The 15030-nt window shown below is 41.4% G+C and overlaps 1 protein-coding gene across 6 annotated transcripts in view; it reads right to left on the bottom strand.

Moving 5' to 3' along the window:
* TBXAS1 (thromboxane A synthase 1) overlaps positions 1-15030 on the bottom strand; it is a 239321-nt gene that overhangs the window by 182049 nt on the left and 42242 nt on the right. The window contains exon 1 of one of the 6 annotated variants that reach the window (XM_061444968.1): positions 6377-6566. The exons of the other annotated variants lie outside the window; for them this stretch is intronic. Within the exon in view, the coding sequence (XP_061300952.1) occupies positions 6377-6438 (62 nt within the window). The 5' untranslated portion in view covers positions 6439-6566. Of the gene's footprint in view, positions 1-6376; positions 6567-15030 lie in introns of those variants that run through there. 6 annotated transcript variants of the gene reach the window in all.

The following is a 15030-nucleotide window of genomic DNA, read 5'->3' as shown; positions in this document are numbered from 1 at the left end:
CTATGGGCTGACAAGAGTTGAGCCCACAGGAAAAAAAAAGAATAACTCAGTCCTTTTCATGATGTGAATTCATCTTGTAAGAGATAAAGTGATTGAATCACAGAATCACTGTGATTTTGTGAAAGTAGACAGAGCAAGGAATATGCGTAACTTTTATTCCCTATCCTAGCACTACCAGAATACCCTTTAGCAACCCTATGCATGAGACAGGAGGACCGCTGAAATTATTTCCACCACCTTTCAGTGTGCTTGAGCAGTCAATCACCATCACCAGCCTGACTAAGCTATCATGGGCCAGTAACAAAGGCTGATACCTACCATATAACAGAAGGTACTTGAATAGATGCCAAACAAAGCCAAAGGAAAAGCACAATTTCAAACAGACTGGATGAAAGGATCGCAGGAAGCCAACTTCAAGGAGATTCTCTGAACTCAAAAAAAGTCTAAAAAAAGCGGGCTCAAGTTTTGCTCCCAAGTGCCATCCAGATTAAAAGCAAAACAAAAGCAACTGGGGTTTCCTGGAGCTCAGAATCGCCCACTCAAGCTGTAAGCAGACTGAGCAACCAGCTACACACAGGAATAGCAACACTGGGTACACACAAAGTGCCAAACCTAGAGCAGAATGGACTGTGAGGTATTTTCCTCCTTTAATCACTGAAAAATGCAGTAACGCCGTGCATTACTTGTAAAACAGCAGGTTGGACTGTTCAGACAGAAATATACTTTTTAAGCTGACATGCTCCTCTCTGGGCTGCTGGTTATTTAAAAAAAAAAAAAAAAGTGCTTGTTGCACATCATCTCATCTTCTGACTGTACTTTGAAGTCCATTCTGGCCATTTTTCCATGACACGGACAGATTCCAATCCTTAGGAATAATTCTCTTAACTTCATAAAGAAACCCTTGTTCAAGTCAGATAATTTTCATGTAGAGGCTGACATGGAAATGGCTTTCCTGGAACAGAGTTGATTTGCATTACTCAGTGTCACAGCACATGACAGCTTATTCTGCAGCCTGCTTGTCTGGATCGCCCATAACCCCCACAGCTACAGTTCTCCTCTCCATGAAGGAGTTGTGCATGACAGGAAGAGTTAATTTTAATGGAGCATCGTATAGGTCATGTTCTCTCTTAAACTGTTTATCTGGCAGGCTCCTAGATGAAATTTGTAATCATGGCTCTCTGCTAACAAAGGAAAGTCATTGCTGTTGCCTGTTCCTTTGACTCTTGGGTTTTTAACAACTGACATACAGTTGCACGAGTAATGCAGCGTATGTAAAGACTGACTTCACAGCATCTTTCAAATGACCTGCTTTGAACCCCTGTCCCAGCTCACCATTTCTCCTTCAGTTAAACAGTCTCAAACACTTCTGGCACACGAAAGCAAAACGCTTCAATGCCTCAACAGCAAATGCATTGAGACAGCAACCATCTTTCCTTTACATTGCACAGCCTTCACATGCACAGTGGAGCCTTGATTTTGACAAAGGTCCATAGCTCCTGCTGAAATAAGAATGATAAATAAATCATCATCATGGGGTCCCCTAAAGTGGATGGAAGTCTGCGCATTGCCATTTGATTACTTTTTAGCTACCGCAATGAACTTAAATTCCAGGCAGGTAACGATAGCAAGTCATTACCGTGAACAATTCACTTCCAAAGAGAGGCAAGAGAAGACACCCAGAGAAGCCAGTTTTCTTCACCCTCTCTGCAAGCACCTGTGTGCAGATCAGCGATATTTTCCAGAGGCAGAGCAAAGAAACTAGATGCTGACACACAGGCTTTAAAAGAGATTTAAAAGTTGATAAAAATGAAAGGACTGACAACAGAATTGGGATCAAGAGCAGAAGAGAACAAGAGCAAGGCATGATACAAATTGCAGAAATCCTGGCAGGAAGAAAGAGGCTTACTGAGAGAAAGCAAAGGGATGCTCAGCCAGTCAAAGTCTTTGAGAAGTTATGTACTGGAGAGGACATGCAGGATCTTAAAACTGCCTTGACTCACATATAAGGAATGATATAGGTTCATTTATTATTATGGTTAGATTTATGTATTTCTTGTGCTAAGTAAAAAAACAATAATTTTTTTTTAAGGCTTGTCATAGACCTGCATCATTATTTACAGCTTTAATTCATCTCCAAGGAGCTAACCATAAGACATGAAGCTGGATGTCTTTTAAGACAAATACTTTTACTGATCACTGTGGAGTTTTAGTGCCTGCCCTAAGAGAAACTAGAATGGAAGATCAAATCATGGCTAAAACAGCAATGGATAGAAATCTTGGAATTGGAGGAATGGGAAAGAGACACCAAGAAAAGCATCAGCACAAGCCAAGCACTTGGCTCAAGCCAAGTAAGGTGCAGTAGCGCACAAGTCCAACATACCATGTGTCAAATATGGAAGCCTGCAAAAGAGGTGACCCTCACTGACCTTTACCAGAGCGCTAAAGGTAAGCTTTAATTTTAATGCTTCCCCCAGATTAAACAGTGGTTACAATGTAAAGGCCCAGGTAAGTTGGTACATTCCCACACTGGCATACCACATCTCAGAGTGGCTGCTTCACTCACTCAACAAACAGCTAACTCAAGCTGTGGTACTTTTGAACCCTTAAGGAAACCATACATCTATATTTATGTATATACCCATATATGTAGATTCATGTGCATGCACACACACACATTAAATCCATTCATTTCCCCATAGAACAAAATAAATACCTAACAATATTGTGTGTTTTGGATACCGTTCATTTTCCACAAAGGGTTCTGTACATGATTCATGTTTTCATTCACACTGAACATCCATCTATCCTTTAAAGATGCGTCTGCAGCAGGGGTGCATTAAGATGACACTTTGCTACAGACCATTCACACCAGCCCCCTTCAGAAAGGGGAAACTCCCCTACTGAGCAACACTCAAGCAAAGCCTAACATGCAAGGCTGAAGATTTTCTATGCTAAGTCCCAATAGCTACCATTAGTTTTGTTCTATTGTGTCAACTGCCTGCTGGGGAACCTAGCCTTTCTCAGCTCCTTTCACTTCAAATACATGCAAAGTGCCAGAACCCACCCATGACTACCACATTACCCTTGGGACCTCTGAGTTGGCATAAAGGCTCTCTGCTGTGGCAATTTCCCTGTCCTCAAGATAAAATAGAAAAAAAAAAGATTACAAATTTTAAGGATTCTTGGAAGAAGAAAGGAAAATGGAAACGATGTGAGGAAGGAATTAAGTGGCTGACTACTTGAAGTGGTTTAGAAGATTGATTGGTTTCTTTTTTGCATCTACAGCTATCAGTATTCAGAAAAATGATAGGTTCAAAAAACATTTCTTAAACTTCTGCAATAGAAAAGATACAATTTGTAACAGAGGAAAAAATAAGGCAGCATCCTCACTTTTAGCATCCTGCTAAAAGTGAACCTTTTCAAAATTAAGTAGCATCACATAACATGCACCTAACAAAATGGTTAAGGTGCTCTGTACTGATTTTTAACAAATCCTGGAACACTAGCACAACTCAGAGCATTTGAAGGACTGCCAGAATAACCCCAAAATCTAAAGGGACAGGAAGAATGCAGAGATAGTAAGTCAATGAGGCTGACATCATCATCATCCTCACATCATAATATAACGGAACTATCGATTTGGAATGCCATCAGCAAAGAATTTGAGGAGAGGCCTGAAATTTAATTAATACCTTTCAGTATTGTCAAACAAGCCTTTCATTTTAGGGTGGGGTGGGGCTTTTTTGGCAAGGGTATATGTATGGTTGATAAATACAATTTTTCCAATAGCATCTACTTGGGCTAGTCCAATGCACTAGAATCACTAGATAACATTTTGCCTAAAAGACCTCACACTCCACAGAGAACTAACATGACATCAAACTAGACAAGCTAAAAGTTGGCTTAATGCTGGGCCACAAAACATGGCTGATAACCATGAGGTATTAGCCAGCAGGACTCTTACCAGTAGGATTTACAGGGATAGTTTCTTATTCACTAATGAAAGGCATCGCGAGTTACAGCCATTTCAATCTGACACCAGATTTTCTGTGCTAAGGTCTGCAGGTCTCTCTAGCCTCCTGCTGCCAGAAGGCCACTGGAATGGCCATGGGACTTGATAGCTGGAAAATGGTCCTGGCAGCTGGTGACTGTTGTGAGCATCACACACCACTAGGAATGGTCCCACCCACCTGAAGTATGGCAAGCCCATCCTAGACATGACATTTATATGGTCACAACCCTGCCAGCAGGTCACCTATTAGAGTAGGGCTGTAGGAGGTCCTGACTGCTGCTGAAAAATTTTGCTTCCTTCCCTCTACCACCCACCTCCACACATTCCTTCTTGCTGCTTTCCCTGTGTTCATCTGATCCCTCCCATAGCTGATGCAGCCACTAAACCAGCAAACAAGCCCAGGAATTGTGAACTTGTTTTGGTGGTGGTTTGTACCCAGAAGGAGAGGGAAGGGTGCCCACATACGTCTGCCGAGGGGCCAAATCAATGCCAGCGTCTGCACCAGCAAGTGGGTGATGGGAAGGTGAATATCCCTTTTGTCAGCTGTGAGCTATTAGGTCAGCTCAGTCACTATGTGAAATGTTCCTCTTAGACACAGTGGCTCTAAAGCTCTTTCCTGGCAAAGTTTACCACTGACACAAAGATGGGTAGGATAGCACAGCGCAAAACAGACGGGTTGCAGCTACAGAACAGGGAAGTGAAGTCATCTGGCAGCCTGACAACACATCTAGGAAGCAGAAACACGGATCATACCTCTTGGATGGAATGCTCTGCTTGGAAAGGTCACAGACATGTCCTCAGTCACTGCTTCAATTAGAGCTGGAGGTATTGCTGGTGGGGTTAGAAGCACACACATAATCCCTAGGGTTATAAAAAGGGGCTACCAGGCAGAAGCGAGGAAACAATGTGCGGAGAACAGGTAAAATAACCATGCAACTATTACACACAGTTCACAAAAGGTGTGGGAGTGCTGGGTGGAGCTTGAAGGAGGCTTTTAGAAAGAGATCGAAGGATGGGAAAGGAAAAATAAAATGAACTCTTAAATGAGAAGCTTAAATTGCTCCAAGCAGCATACTGAAAAGAAAGTTGAGAAGTGCTTTGATTGCTGCCTACAAATAGTTACACAGGAATGAGCTCTGACAGCCAGCAGCTTTCCATCCTCCTTGGCAAAGCCAAAACACTCATGGAGCTGGGTGTAGCCATTACAGAAATGCAAACCTGCATTCAGATGCCATTTCTTGGCATGGAGGGCACGCAAGAGTTAAAACAGTTTACCAGGTAAGCAAATGGACTTACTGCAGCTTTCAGCTTTTAGAAGAGGGATCCCTTTTTTTCTTTTTCTTTTTTTTTAAAAAAAAAAAAGCAGACAAGCAAACAAAAGCCCACACCACACAGCACTTCCCCTGTAAAGTCTAAAGGAAAACACAGAGCCTGAATACACAGGAAGTCAAACTAGATGGAAGCATAGCTCATTCTGGTCTATAAATAAACAAGTGATTAACTATTGCTCTAATTGTTGTTTGCTATTGATGGGAAAAGGACTATTTGCCTCCTCTTACATCAGGGAGGGATTTGTGCTACCAATACAAATCAGTGACAAAGTCACGGAACTGGCCCCTTCCACACCAATACAATCACACAGCCAAAGACAGCAACAAAAAGGCTTTGGCTAGAAATTGCGTACAGCTTATCTACAAAGACAAATACTTCACCTCTTTAAATGAGAGCCTAAACAAAGATACCAAGCCAGCTAACAATTAGCCAGGCAATCCCAGACATGGGATTTAGGCTTTTCTGTACTGAAAGGTTTATTAGAATCTAGCATCTGGCCTTTATTTTACTTATCTTACATACAGTTTGATTAAATATGTTTTAGAGCATGGAGCCATCTATCTAAAGACAACACAAAGACCTGTCTGAGGAAAGACAGGTCTTCCTTCCTCATACCAAATAAAGTCAGTTTAGGAAACCAATCATCCCACAACTCTTCTACTTTAAATTAAAACATAAATAAATCATCACCATCATAAATAAAACCTCAGACAACTATTTGGAACAGCAGTTCTTTGAAGGAAAGGGGTAAAACCCCAACAGAAACTCTTCAATGTGTGCACAGGGTAACGTCTATTATTAAAAGGCACAATCACAGACAGAGATGCAAGACCACAACATAGTCACTGTTTTGAACATTACAACAAGAGCACAACATCATTAGAGGATTTTGTGCAACCCACTGAACGTACAGACGAGTAAGCATGTGTGGATGTATGAATGGCTGTAAAGAATGTTTCCCAACTTAGAGTAATTGCCAGTAACCTAAAAACATCTTTTAAGAAAGGAGGAAAAAAGTTGCAAAAACCTTACCATTTCAAAGTCAGCACACCTAAACATGTTTTCCAGTAAATAGAGTACTTCCTAAAAGACATATTGATATATAGTCAACCCCTAACCAAGCCTCCTCCTCAAAATAAACTTAAGAACAACTCATTCTTCTAACCTACTCCTAGGTACTACACCTCATAAGGTATATTCTTAACTTCAAAACGAGAGCATCCAGAGGAGACCTTCAGCAGCCACACCTGCAGTAGTTAACCACTCCAGAAGACACAGGTGGGCAGAATTAATTATTCCATTAGCAATGTACCATGCACCTGAGACTTACCGCTATGGCTGGGGAACCCGTGGGCTTATACCTACTGAAAATTAAAGTGGTGTTATTATTCTTCTCTCCTGACAGACCAGAGCCACAACAACCATTGATCTTTGATTCTGAAACAAGTCGTTTTGAACAGAGTTGTATTTCATGGCAGAGCATAGACCTTTTTTGAGTGTGCACAATTTGCCTCCTGTTGTTTGACTACTGGCACAGGCTTTCATACGCACCCTGACACAGCTGTTCTTCCTAAGTAGCAAAGCAGTAAAAGACTGACCCATGACGTTAGAAGCCAGCATTTGAGAAGGAAAAAGGAAGAGTCTGGTGGCAGTAGATGGTGACAAAATCTGGGGACGGGGTTATCTGAAGTGCTTTAGACTGAGTTTACACAGAGGTTTTTACTATTATAGCTTCTGGCATATTGGCAAAAGGGTAATTGCCTGCACCTGGTTGGTGAAACGCTGCAAGGAATGGAAGTGAGATGACTCAGAGGCCCTTACAAAACATCCTCCGACCAGTCATCCCAGGCTACTGTGGTTCCTATTGTTCCATTAGCAAGTTGTGGCTGGTGATAAAATGTGGCTGGTTGCGTGTCTCTAAAATGGTGCAAGCGTGTAGTAGTTTTTGTTTGCTTTTAAAGATGATTAGTGCTTATGAAAGATGGTATGTCAGCTCAGGAAGCCGAGGCACCCCAAGTACGCAGTAATTACAGCACCCACGTTAGGTGCTCTAGCTTATCCCCCATGCCAGTGAATTGGCTGTGGCCTTGTTTCTGATCAAACTGCAAAACAGCAGTTCTGCACACAACTGGTATGCCACAACTCTCAGCTTACAAAGAGCTAAAACAAAACAAACTTCCCTGGATTTAATTAAAAAACAAGAAGAAACCCAGAGGCTGCATATTCCACTTCACATTATTGTCATTTATTAGGGACGCATTTCAGTGTTTCTCTCATTATAAAGGAGAAAGACTACATAGTTTGCATCACTGCCTGCAGCCATGTTTTTCAAACTTGGGTGTCAAAAGACAAAGCTCTTAACTCTACACTTAGTAATTCAAATAAAGGGGCTCTATCTTAACTAGACATTGCACAGAAACTCTCCAGAAACACAGGGAATTTGCAGACACCCAACTTTTTCTGAATAAAGAAAAAAAAAGAAATCATTATATTATGTACATGTATCTAAAGGAAGTTTTGACCACATTGGCCAGAAGAGTTAATATGACAGACACACCTAGCTGAAACTGCTGGTGTACTAGTAATGCAAAGAAAATAACAGTGTACAGACTGGAAAACAGAAGAGAAGAAGGATGAGATGAACAATGAGGGATTTGTTAAGTGTATGTCTTAGAAAGGGGGCCAGGGCTTTGAGAGAGCACGGGGAACAGGGTGCCCCATAACACCGACAGACCCACAGGTCTGAGTCTGTGTCTTGCAAGGCAACAACTGAACTGCTGGGTTTGCGTTACCTGTCCTGTGTACAAAATTTCTTTAGCCCTCACAAGCTGTAATTTGAGTAGACACGCAGTTTTCACACAGCTGAGACACACAACTGTCTGTGCGATTTTACCGAGTGCATGCCTACACGAACCCCTAATTATCTGCACTGTCATGTATAATTAGTCAGTCTGAACATGTAGTATTCGTCAATATGGGAATGTTAGGCACAGTTCATACATTCAATAGCAATCTGTGTTTGTACACAGGAATCTCTCGGTAAGTATAACTAAGGTCATACTCTGAAAGGGGCAAGCAAAACAGGCAAAAGACTTAGTGTATATGTCATTTATCCCAGAACCTTACACAAAAACAGAAAATTGCTTTCTAAAATATGTAATCAAGCGTCTTCTGTGTTTTCATTTTTAAATAATTGGACACAGTGCTTCCATAGCCTGCACTAAAGACAGAAATTAAAGCTCATTATTCAAGCAGGCTGTCATCAATATAGAGAGAACAAGAGGACAGCCATGAGCAGGCAATCCCAGCACACAATTTTTAAGGTTATTGAAAGTTGTTGTGCGATTACCTTGAAAAACAGACATTATCAGAAATATAAAAGTGGAAATAGAGGAAGGATGCAATCAAGAAATATCACTGTGCACATTTCAGCACATCTAAACAGTCTTTCATGTAGTTGAACCTCAAATTTGCAAAACCCTAAAACTACTCAAAAATTAAGCTTAGCATACAAAACAGGGTTAATTTATCTCACACATGAAAAGGCTGGCTAACTCTACAGTAGCCAGATCTCATCCAATCTCTTTCTCTTATTCTGGGTATCAGAAAGATTGAAGTGTTAATAGCTGCCTTATTGACTCATTACCTTATAGACTTTTAAAATCTGCATAAAAATAGATTTCAAAAAAAAATCTCTTATTCAAATCAAGCACATTTGACTGCAACTACATCAAACAGAGTCCCAGTTTTAGCAGAGAGATGCTGCTTCATGTCAGTTAGTTGACACAACCACGCGTCTGCCTCTGTGCTAAATACATGTGCATGAAGGGAGGAGGGGGAGAGAGCGGAGGAGAGCACAAGCCTGCATGCAAACATGCTGTTATCTGGGTTTTTATCCAGTTGGAATTGTTAGCACAGCTCAATCAAATCTATTGAAAAGAGCTAGGGATTCATCCAACCACCATATTTCAACAAGCTTTTTATCCTGGGCCTTATCCCAAATGTGAAGACCATGGGAGCTCCTCAGCTAACCTCAGTGGGGTTTGGATCAGACCCACTCTGCAAGTAATCTCATTTGATATGGTTCTGTTAATAGGCCGTACTGCTAGAATAAAAAGTATTGCAGAGCATTAGAAAGGCCGACAAAATCTGACTTATGGAAAGCAGCAGCAGGGCTTGAGCATGACAAAGACAATGTAAGGATTTTGCCCTTGCTATATGGTCACTAGGGTGATTGAGGGTTAAGGATGTAAATATTTTGGGCAATATGAAAATTAATTTAACCCACTTCTTAAATTTACTGTGACAACACTGGTCCCGTTCCCACTGCCCTCTCCTTTGCAAACAATTTAGGCAGATGTAGGAATGGGTAATGCCAACACTCCAGCTTTACTGTATGTTCAACCACATCCCAAAGAAATGTCAAGAAGCCCTTTTAGCTCCGGGCTTCTCTGATGGATGAACATCCCTCTGTAAAACTTTCAGAGCAGTAATGTCCTCAGCACATTGTAGATCTGCACTGAAAAAAATGCACTGTCCAAGCTGTCATACTGTATCTTAGCAATTAATTTGCTACATTTGCTGTGTCTAAGGGACCCATAGAGCAGTGATCTCCAAACTTTTTTGATTACATATCCCTAACAGTAGAACATTTTTGAGCACACACTCCCAGTGCATGGATATATACTTATTTGTAAATTATATACACGTGCTACTGTATTATTTACTGTAGTAAATTATATACATCATAAAGTATACACAAAATAGACGTTAAGAAAGGATGAGATAAAGATATAGTAAGCTGCTTTTATTTTTTTAATTAATGGTAGAAAAAATATTCTCTTCATGCATTCTAATGGGCTTTCTTGCACACCCTTAGGTGAATGCACCCCACTTTGGGGCCATAAAGGACCACTCTATGGAGGTGCCACAGAGGACTCAGATAATGTCACTGTACCACATAACTGCTCAGCACTGGTGGCTTCTGCTCTGTGCTTAGCTTTTATAAAGCTGTCCCTGAATCTCCAGTTACAATCAGTGAGTTAAAGAAACTTTCCCCTTTAACAAGATATTTATATACTGAAACAGAATTAAATTCTCATCTTCTCGCCTGTTTTTATGGACTGAAATATCACACAATATTTCCCTCTATCTTTCATTTACTCTTTTTTTGTGTCTTACTTCCTTTTTATCCTACCAAAGACATCAGTCTTCCCATTCTTCCTTTTTCCTGTTTTCATAGATATGAGAAGGCCATCCACCCCTCTGCAAAAGTCTTTGCAAAATCTAGCCACTGAGCTGAATTTTTTGTCCCCTACTTTCCTAACAACATCTCTGAACAGTCTCCTAAATAAATTTCCTCAAATTAATGAGTTCTGAAGCATGAAGACAAGGACATGTTACTGAGCTTATTCACACAGAGGAGCCAATATTACCTAATAAGATTGAGCTTTAAAGCTTTAGCAGTTTATGAAAAGGCTTAGGGGATAACACAGGTGCCTGCAATCACTGGCTCAGCATCTCAGGAACCCACTTTCCAGGCTTACCCTCTTTCTCATCCTTACCTTTGGATTGCTTATTACTGTTTATTGCTGGGCTGTACTATAACGAATGGAAGGTAGAAAACACACCTCCATTAATTTTTTGACAGGCCTACCCATTGCTGTATTTCACAAGCTATAAAAAAGCCTTGTCAAATTTAGAGCACCACACCTATTATCGTTTCCACTCGAAGGTAGGGCCTCCACACTTGTCTTCACACTGACTGCTTTCTTTGTAAGCCATCCCCTTATTAACATCAACTGCAAATCAAACTGTAGAGGTGAAATTAATCATTGTGCAAAGAGTCAGCAGGTATCCTACTTCAGCCCATCAAAATAGGGCTTACATTAAACCCTAAGTAGTGCTTAGGTCTTATATTAAGCCTTCGTACAGCACGTAGTGCACTTTTTCTGAGTTACATTTCATGCAAGCCATAACACTAGGAAAATGCACTTTAGCACTTAGGCACTGTGCAAATAGATATTACATGGAAAAAAAAAATCTTCAACAGATAGGCTAAGGGGCACTATATTAGGAAACACTTGAAAGTTTTTTTTATCAATGACATTTTATTCTAAGAAATTGATCGCTTTTCTGAGAAAATGATAAGTGATGTGACCTGATAACCTGTAATAAACACATTACATTCTCAAAAGCAGACCTTATCAAGTGGAAAATACATTTGAAGCTTCTCAAACTATGTGAGATTCCAAATGCATCTTTCTTTGTTACTGACATACCAACAAGAAAACAATCTTGGGAAAGACCCAGAAAACCCAACTAAAACCAGAAGCTGGTGTTCCAGTACAATCTTTCTTCATGAGATTTTATAGCAACATATTTCCACTGAGTTCTATGGAAAAAAAAAAAACAAAACCAAAAACAACCTAATTTGTATTTAAGGGAAAACAGAACCATAACTGCTTCTTAAGAAACTCTACAACCCTCGTATCATCTAACTTCCTGTGCTGAGCAGTCTCTCCTCTTCTGCTGAGGGTTTAACCCAGAACTGCAGCGGACCTGAGCCTGGGATAGAAGGGGAAGCACCGTGGAGCTTTTAAAACTGACACGTCCAAAAAACTGAATCTACACTGTTTTCCTGTTCTCCTTCACACAGCCATGGCAAAACTATGATTGTAGTTAAATATCCATACTGTTACAGGACTACCAGTATGCCACATAGACCACACACCCTGCACTAGCAAAGCTGTGCTCCACTGCAGCATAGCAAAGCCACTATGCTGGCGACCAAGTGGAGCTCTACCAGGGGAATCTGCCAGCAGAGCTGTATCCATTACGGACCATGCTTCTTCATACTCCCTGCACATCAGCTTCTTGTAATACAGAATCCTACATTAAGCCCAGTTTATTTCTCAGAGAGAAAGGAAGGAGCACTGCTATGGAAAGGTGGGATACATCCTATCCGGGCCAGATGGTACTTCTCTTCTGGCAGAGGGAAAGAAAACTCCACGGGTCTTTTAATCACTTCACGTCAAATTAAAGTACTCCTCCATCAAAGCCTGAACTCACGCTAGAGGGGTGGCACATCACTGCCGAGTTTCAGATTCATGCCCAGCTTCCAGTTGATGAAGGCAATGTCTGCCTCTAGGTCTTGGGGATTTCAGTACCATGATCACCCCTTCCAGAAATGGACTCTGCTGCCCAGCAAGGAGATATGTCCATGGTGGTGCTCCGTAGGATACATAAGCAGGCTGTTTCATCTGGGCTGCTAAAAATGCACTGGTTATTTATTACAGAATCACTGCCTCTCAGTTAATTAATCATGTTGTCTGAGAACAAGAGAATCTCTCTGATCTTAAAATAAGGGCTACCCAAATGTAAACTATGAGAACAGAGCAGAAGATGGCAGGGGGATGTTGAGCCTTTAATTTCAGATTTGTCCTTCAAACAAAACTTACACTGATTAAATTGCAAACTACATAGTGCAGGGACCTTTATACCAGTTCAAAATTAATTTATACCACTTTGGCTCTCTTTAAAGGGACTGGAAAAAAATTGTAAGAAATATTCTCAAAATAACCAACAAAACGTTACAACTATTTTATTAATTCATTACAAAGAACATCAAACTTCCAGATAAACCTCTGCAGGTGTGTGCGCACACCTGCCAGAACAGAAACTTTCCATGAAATTATTTTCTCTGCTGATATGATCTTCAAAGAGCAAAACACAACAAATATTACTGTCCTGTTTGACTGCCGCGGCACGAGTGTGACTGTGTGCAAAGAAAGCCAGAAATCTCATCCCACTGATACCTCTCTCAAGGAAGACAGTCTCTTCCCAGAAGGCACAGGACAGTGGTAAGAGCTGATGGCTGTGTTTGCCCTTTACGTGTACATCCAGAAGGGAGCATGATCTATAGGCAAGAATGTGCATGTAAGGGGGAGTGAGCTGTGAGTGGAGACTGGGGTGAGTGCTTGCCTTCATCAATCAGTAGAAAGTACACAAAAGAGGCCTCAATGCAAAAATCCCCCTTACTCTACCTCCCGCACTCCTTGTAGTTTCTCTCATAGCATGTGTTCAGTATCACCTCCCACTCCGTTTGTACATACTCCTCGTCTCCGCACCAAGTGCCGCACAAGCCCATCAGATGAATAAGACCTTTATAAAGTTCACAGGTGCTGTTGTGCATTGCTGTTCATGTAATAAATATGTCAGTAAGCCAAGAAAGCCAAATGACTGTATATGGTTTTAAGGGTTTAGGAAGGATGGAAGGGTGTGAGAGAAGGGGAAGGAGGGAGAGATATAAGTTTAACACTACAGCATTGTTTTCATGGATATTTTTGTTTAAAATACCCCCACAGTGATGTTTACATACAACAGAGCAAACGAAAACAAGGCAGGTTTCTGGATTTTTTCAGCATGTGATGTGCTAGGTGAGAGTTGACACTATGCATACAATGCAAGAAATGCACAAAAGGATTAATCGCACAGGCAACTGCAAACCAGAGCTCCCCACAGCTGGATGAGAGTGAAGACTAAATTGAGTTGTAGCAAAAATACGTTAGATCAATATTAACTACAGAGAGAAGGAGCAAATCTTTATGTGGAGATAACTTAACCCTCCCTTCTCTCTCCCTTCTCATTCCCCCCCCCCCCCCCCCCCCCCACCTCAGACATATGCTGTTTCTGAAAGGTCTCTCAGCACTGTGAGGTATGTCTGGAAGGGTACCACCACATGCTATAAAGGGAAAAGTGAAGCAGGATTCATACTGAGGGACTGGCACTGCTGTGTCAGAGCTGCGAGAGCCAGTGAGTACATGGGCACAGCACAAAGGACACAAGGGACACATGGGCACTCACGCTGCTGAGGAAACACAAAGTGTACCAGCAAACCCCAGACCACAGCCTCCTTTTTCTAGTATGGTTCCAGACCACTTCTTTGGGTACCTGCCCCAGTCTGCAAGGGCAAATAGCTGTTTTAATCACTCAGCATGGGGACCTCATGGTCAAAGAAGCTATAGAGAGCAGCAGCAGGTAGGCAGGCAATAAAATCAAGAAGAACCTGTGCTTTCTCTAACAGTGCAGAGTAACAGCAGCCGTCTAACTCTGATGACCATCTTTTCAGAAACCACTCGGGATGGGCATGAACTTGAGATGAGCACTGCGTACCCTTCCTTGCAGTCCAAATCATCCAAATCTGTAGGAGCCAACACTGGCATCAAATTCACTATGAACTCGGCTCAGTCCATATTGTGCAGGGCAGGAAAGGCGTAGACAAGCCAAGTCCACTTTAAGACAGTGTCAAGGCATTCATTGCTACCACAACTTTCCCCTTGTCCTGTAATCACCATCTGCAGAACAACTGAAATAAGGTTCCTGGAGTTTATTATAGATGCTTCACTTTGTTGTCAATAAGCAGGAAAAACTGCAGCTACACTGAGGAGGAGAGGTAGTTTCACAGTACTCATTCTTCACACAAGCACAATCTAATGCATAAAAGCTAGCACACTGCCAAGAAAGCCTGAAATTTTAAGTCCACTCCTGGCTCTGACATGGACTTGTGCACCACTGGCAAATTATTTCTCTGTGTTCAAGCTCTCCCACCTTTAGATGGGAAAAACAGTGTTCTTGAAAGAATTCCAGGTTTACTTACTGAACAGCTGAACTCTTAAAGCAAAAGG

This window comes from Pezoporus flaviventris, unplaced genomic scaffold (genome assembly GCF_033815535.1).
Source record: "Pezoporus flaviventris isolate CSIRO_AGI_PZ_B2104156 unplaced genomic scaffold, CSIRO_AGI_Pfla_v1 ptg000002l, whole genome shotgun sequence".
In the NCBI taxonomy this organism is placed as follows: Eukaryota; Metazoa; Chordata; class Aves; order Psittaciformes; family Psittacidae; genus Pezoporus; species Pezoporus flaviventris.
This window is presented reverse-complemented; position numbering and strand designations above follow the sequence as displayed.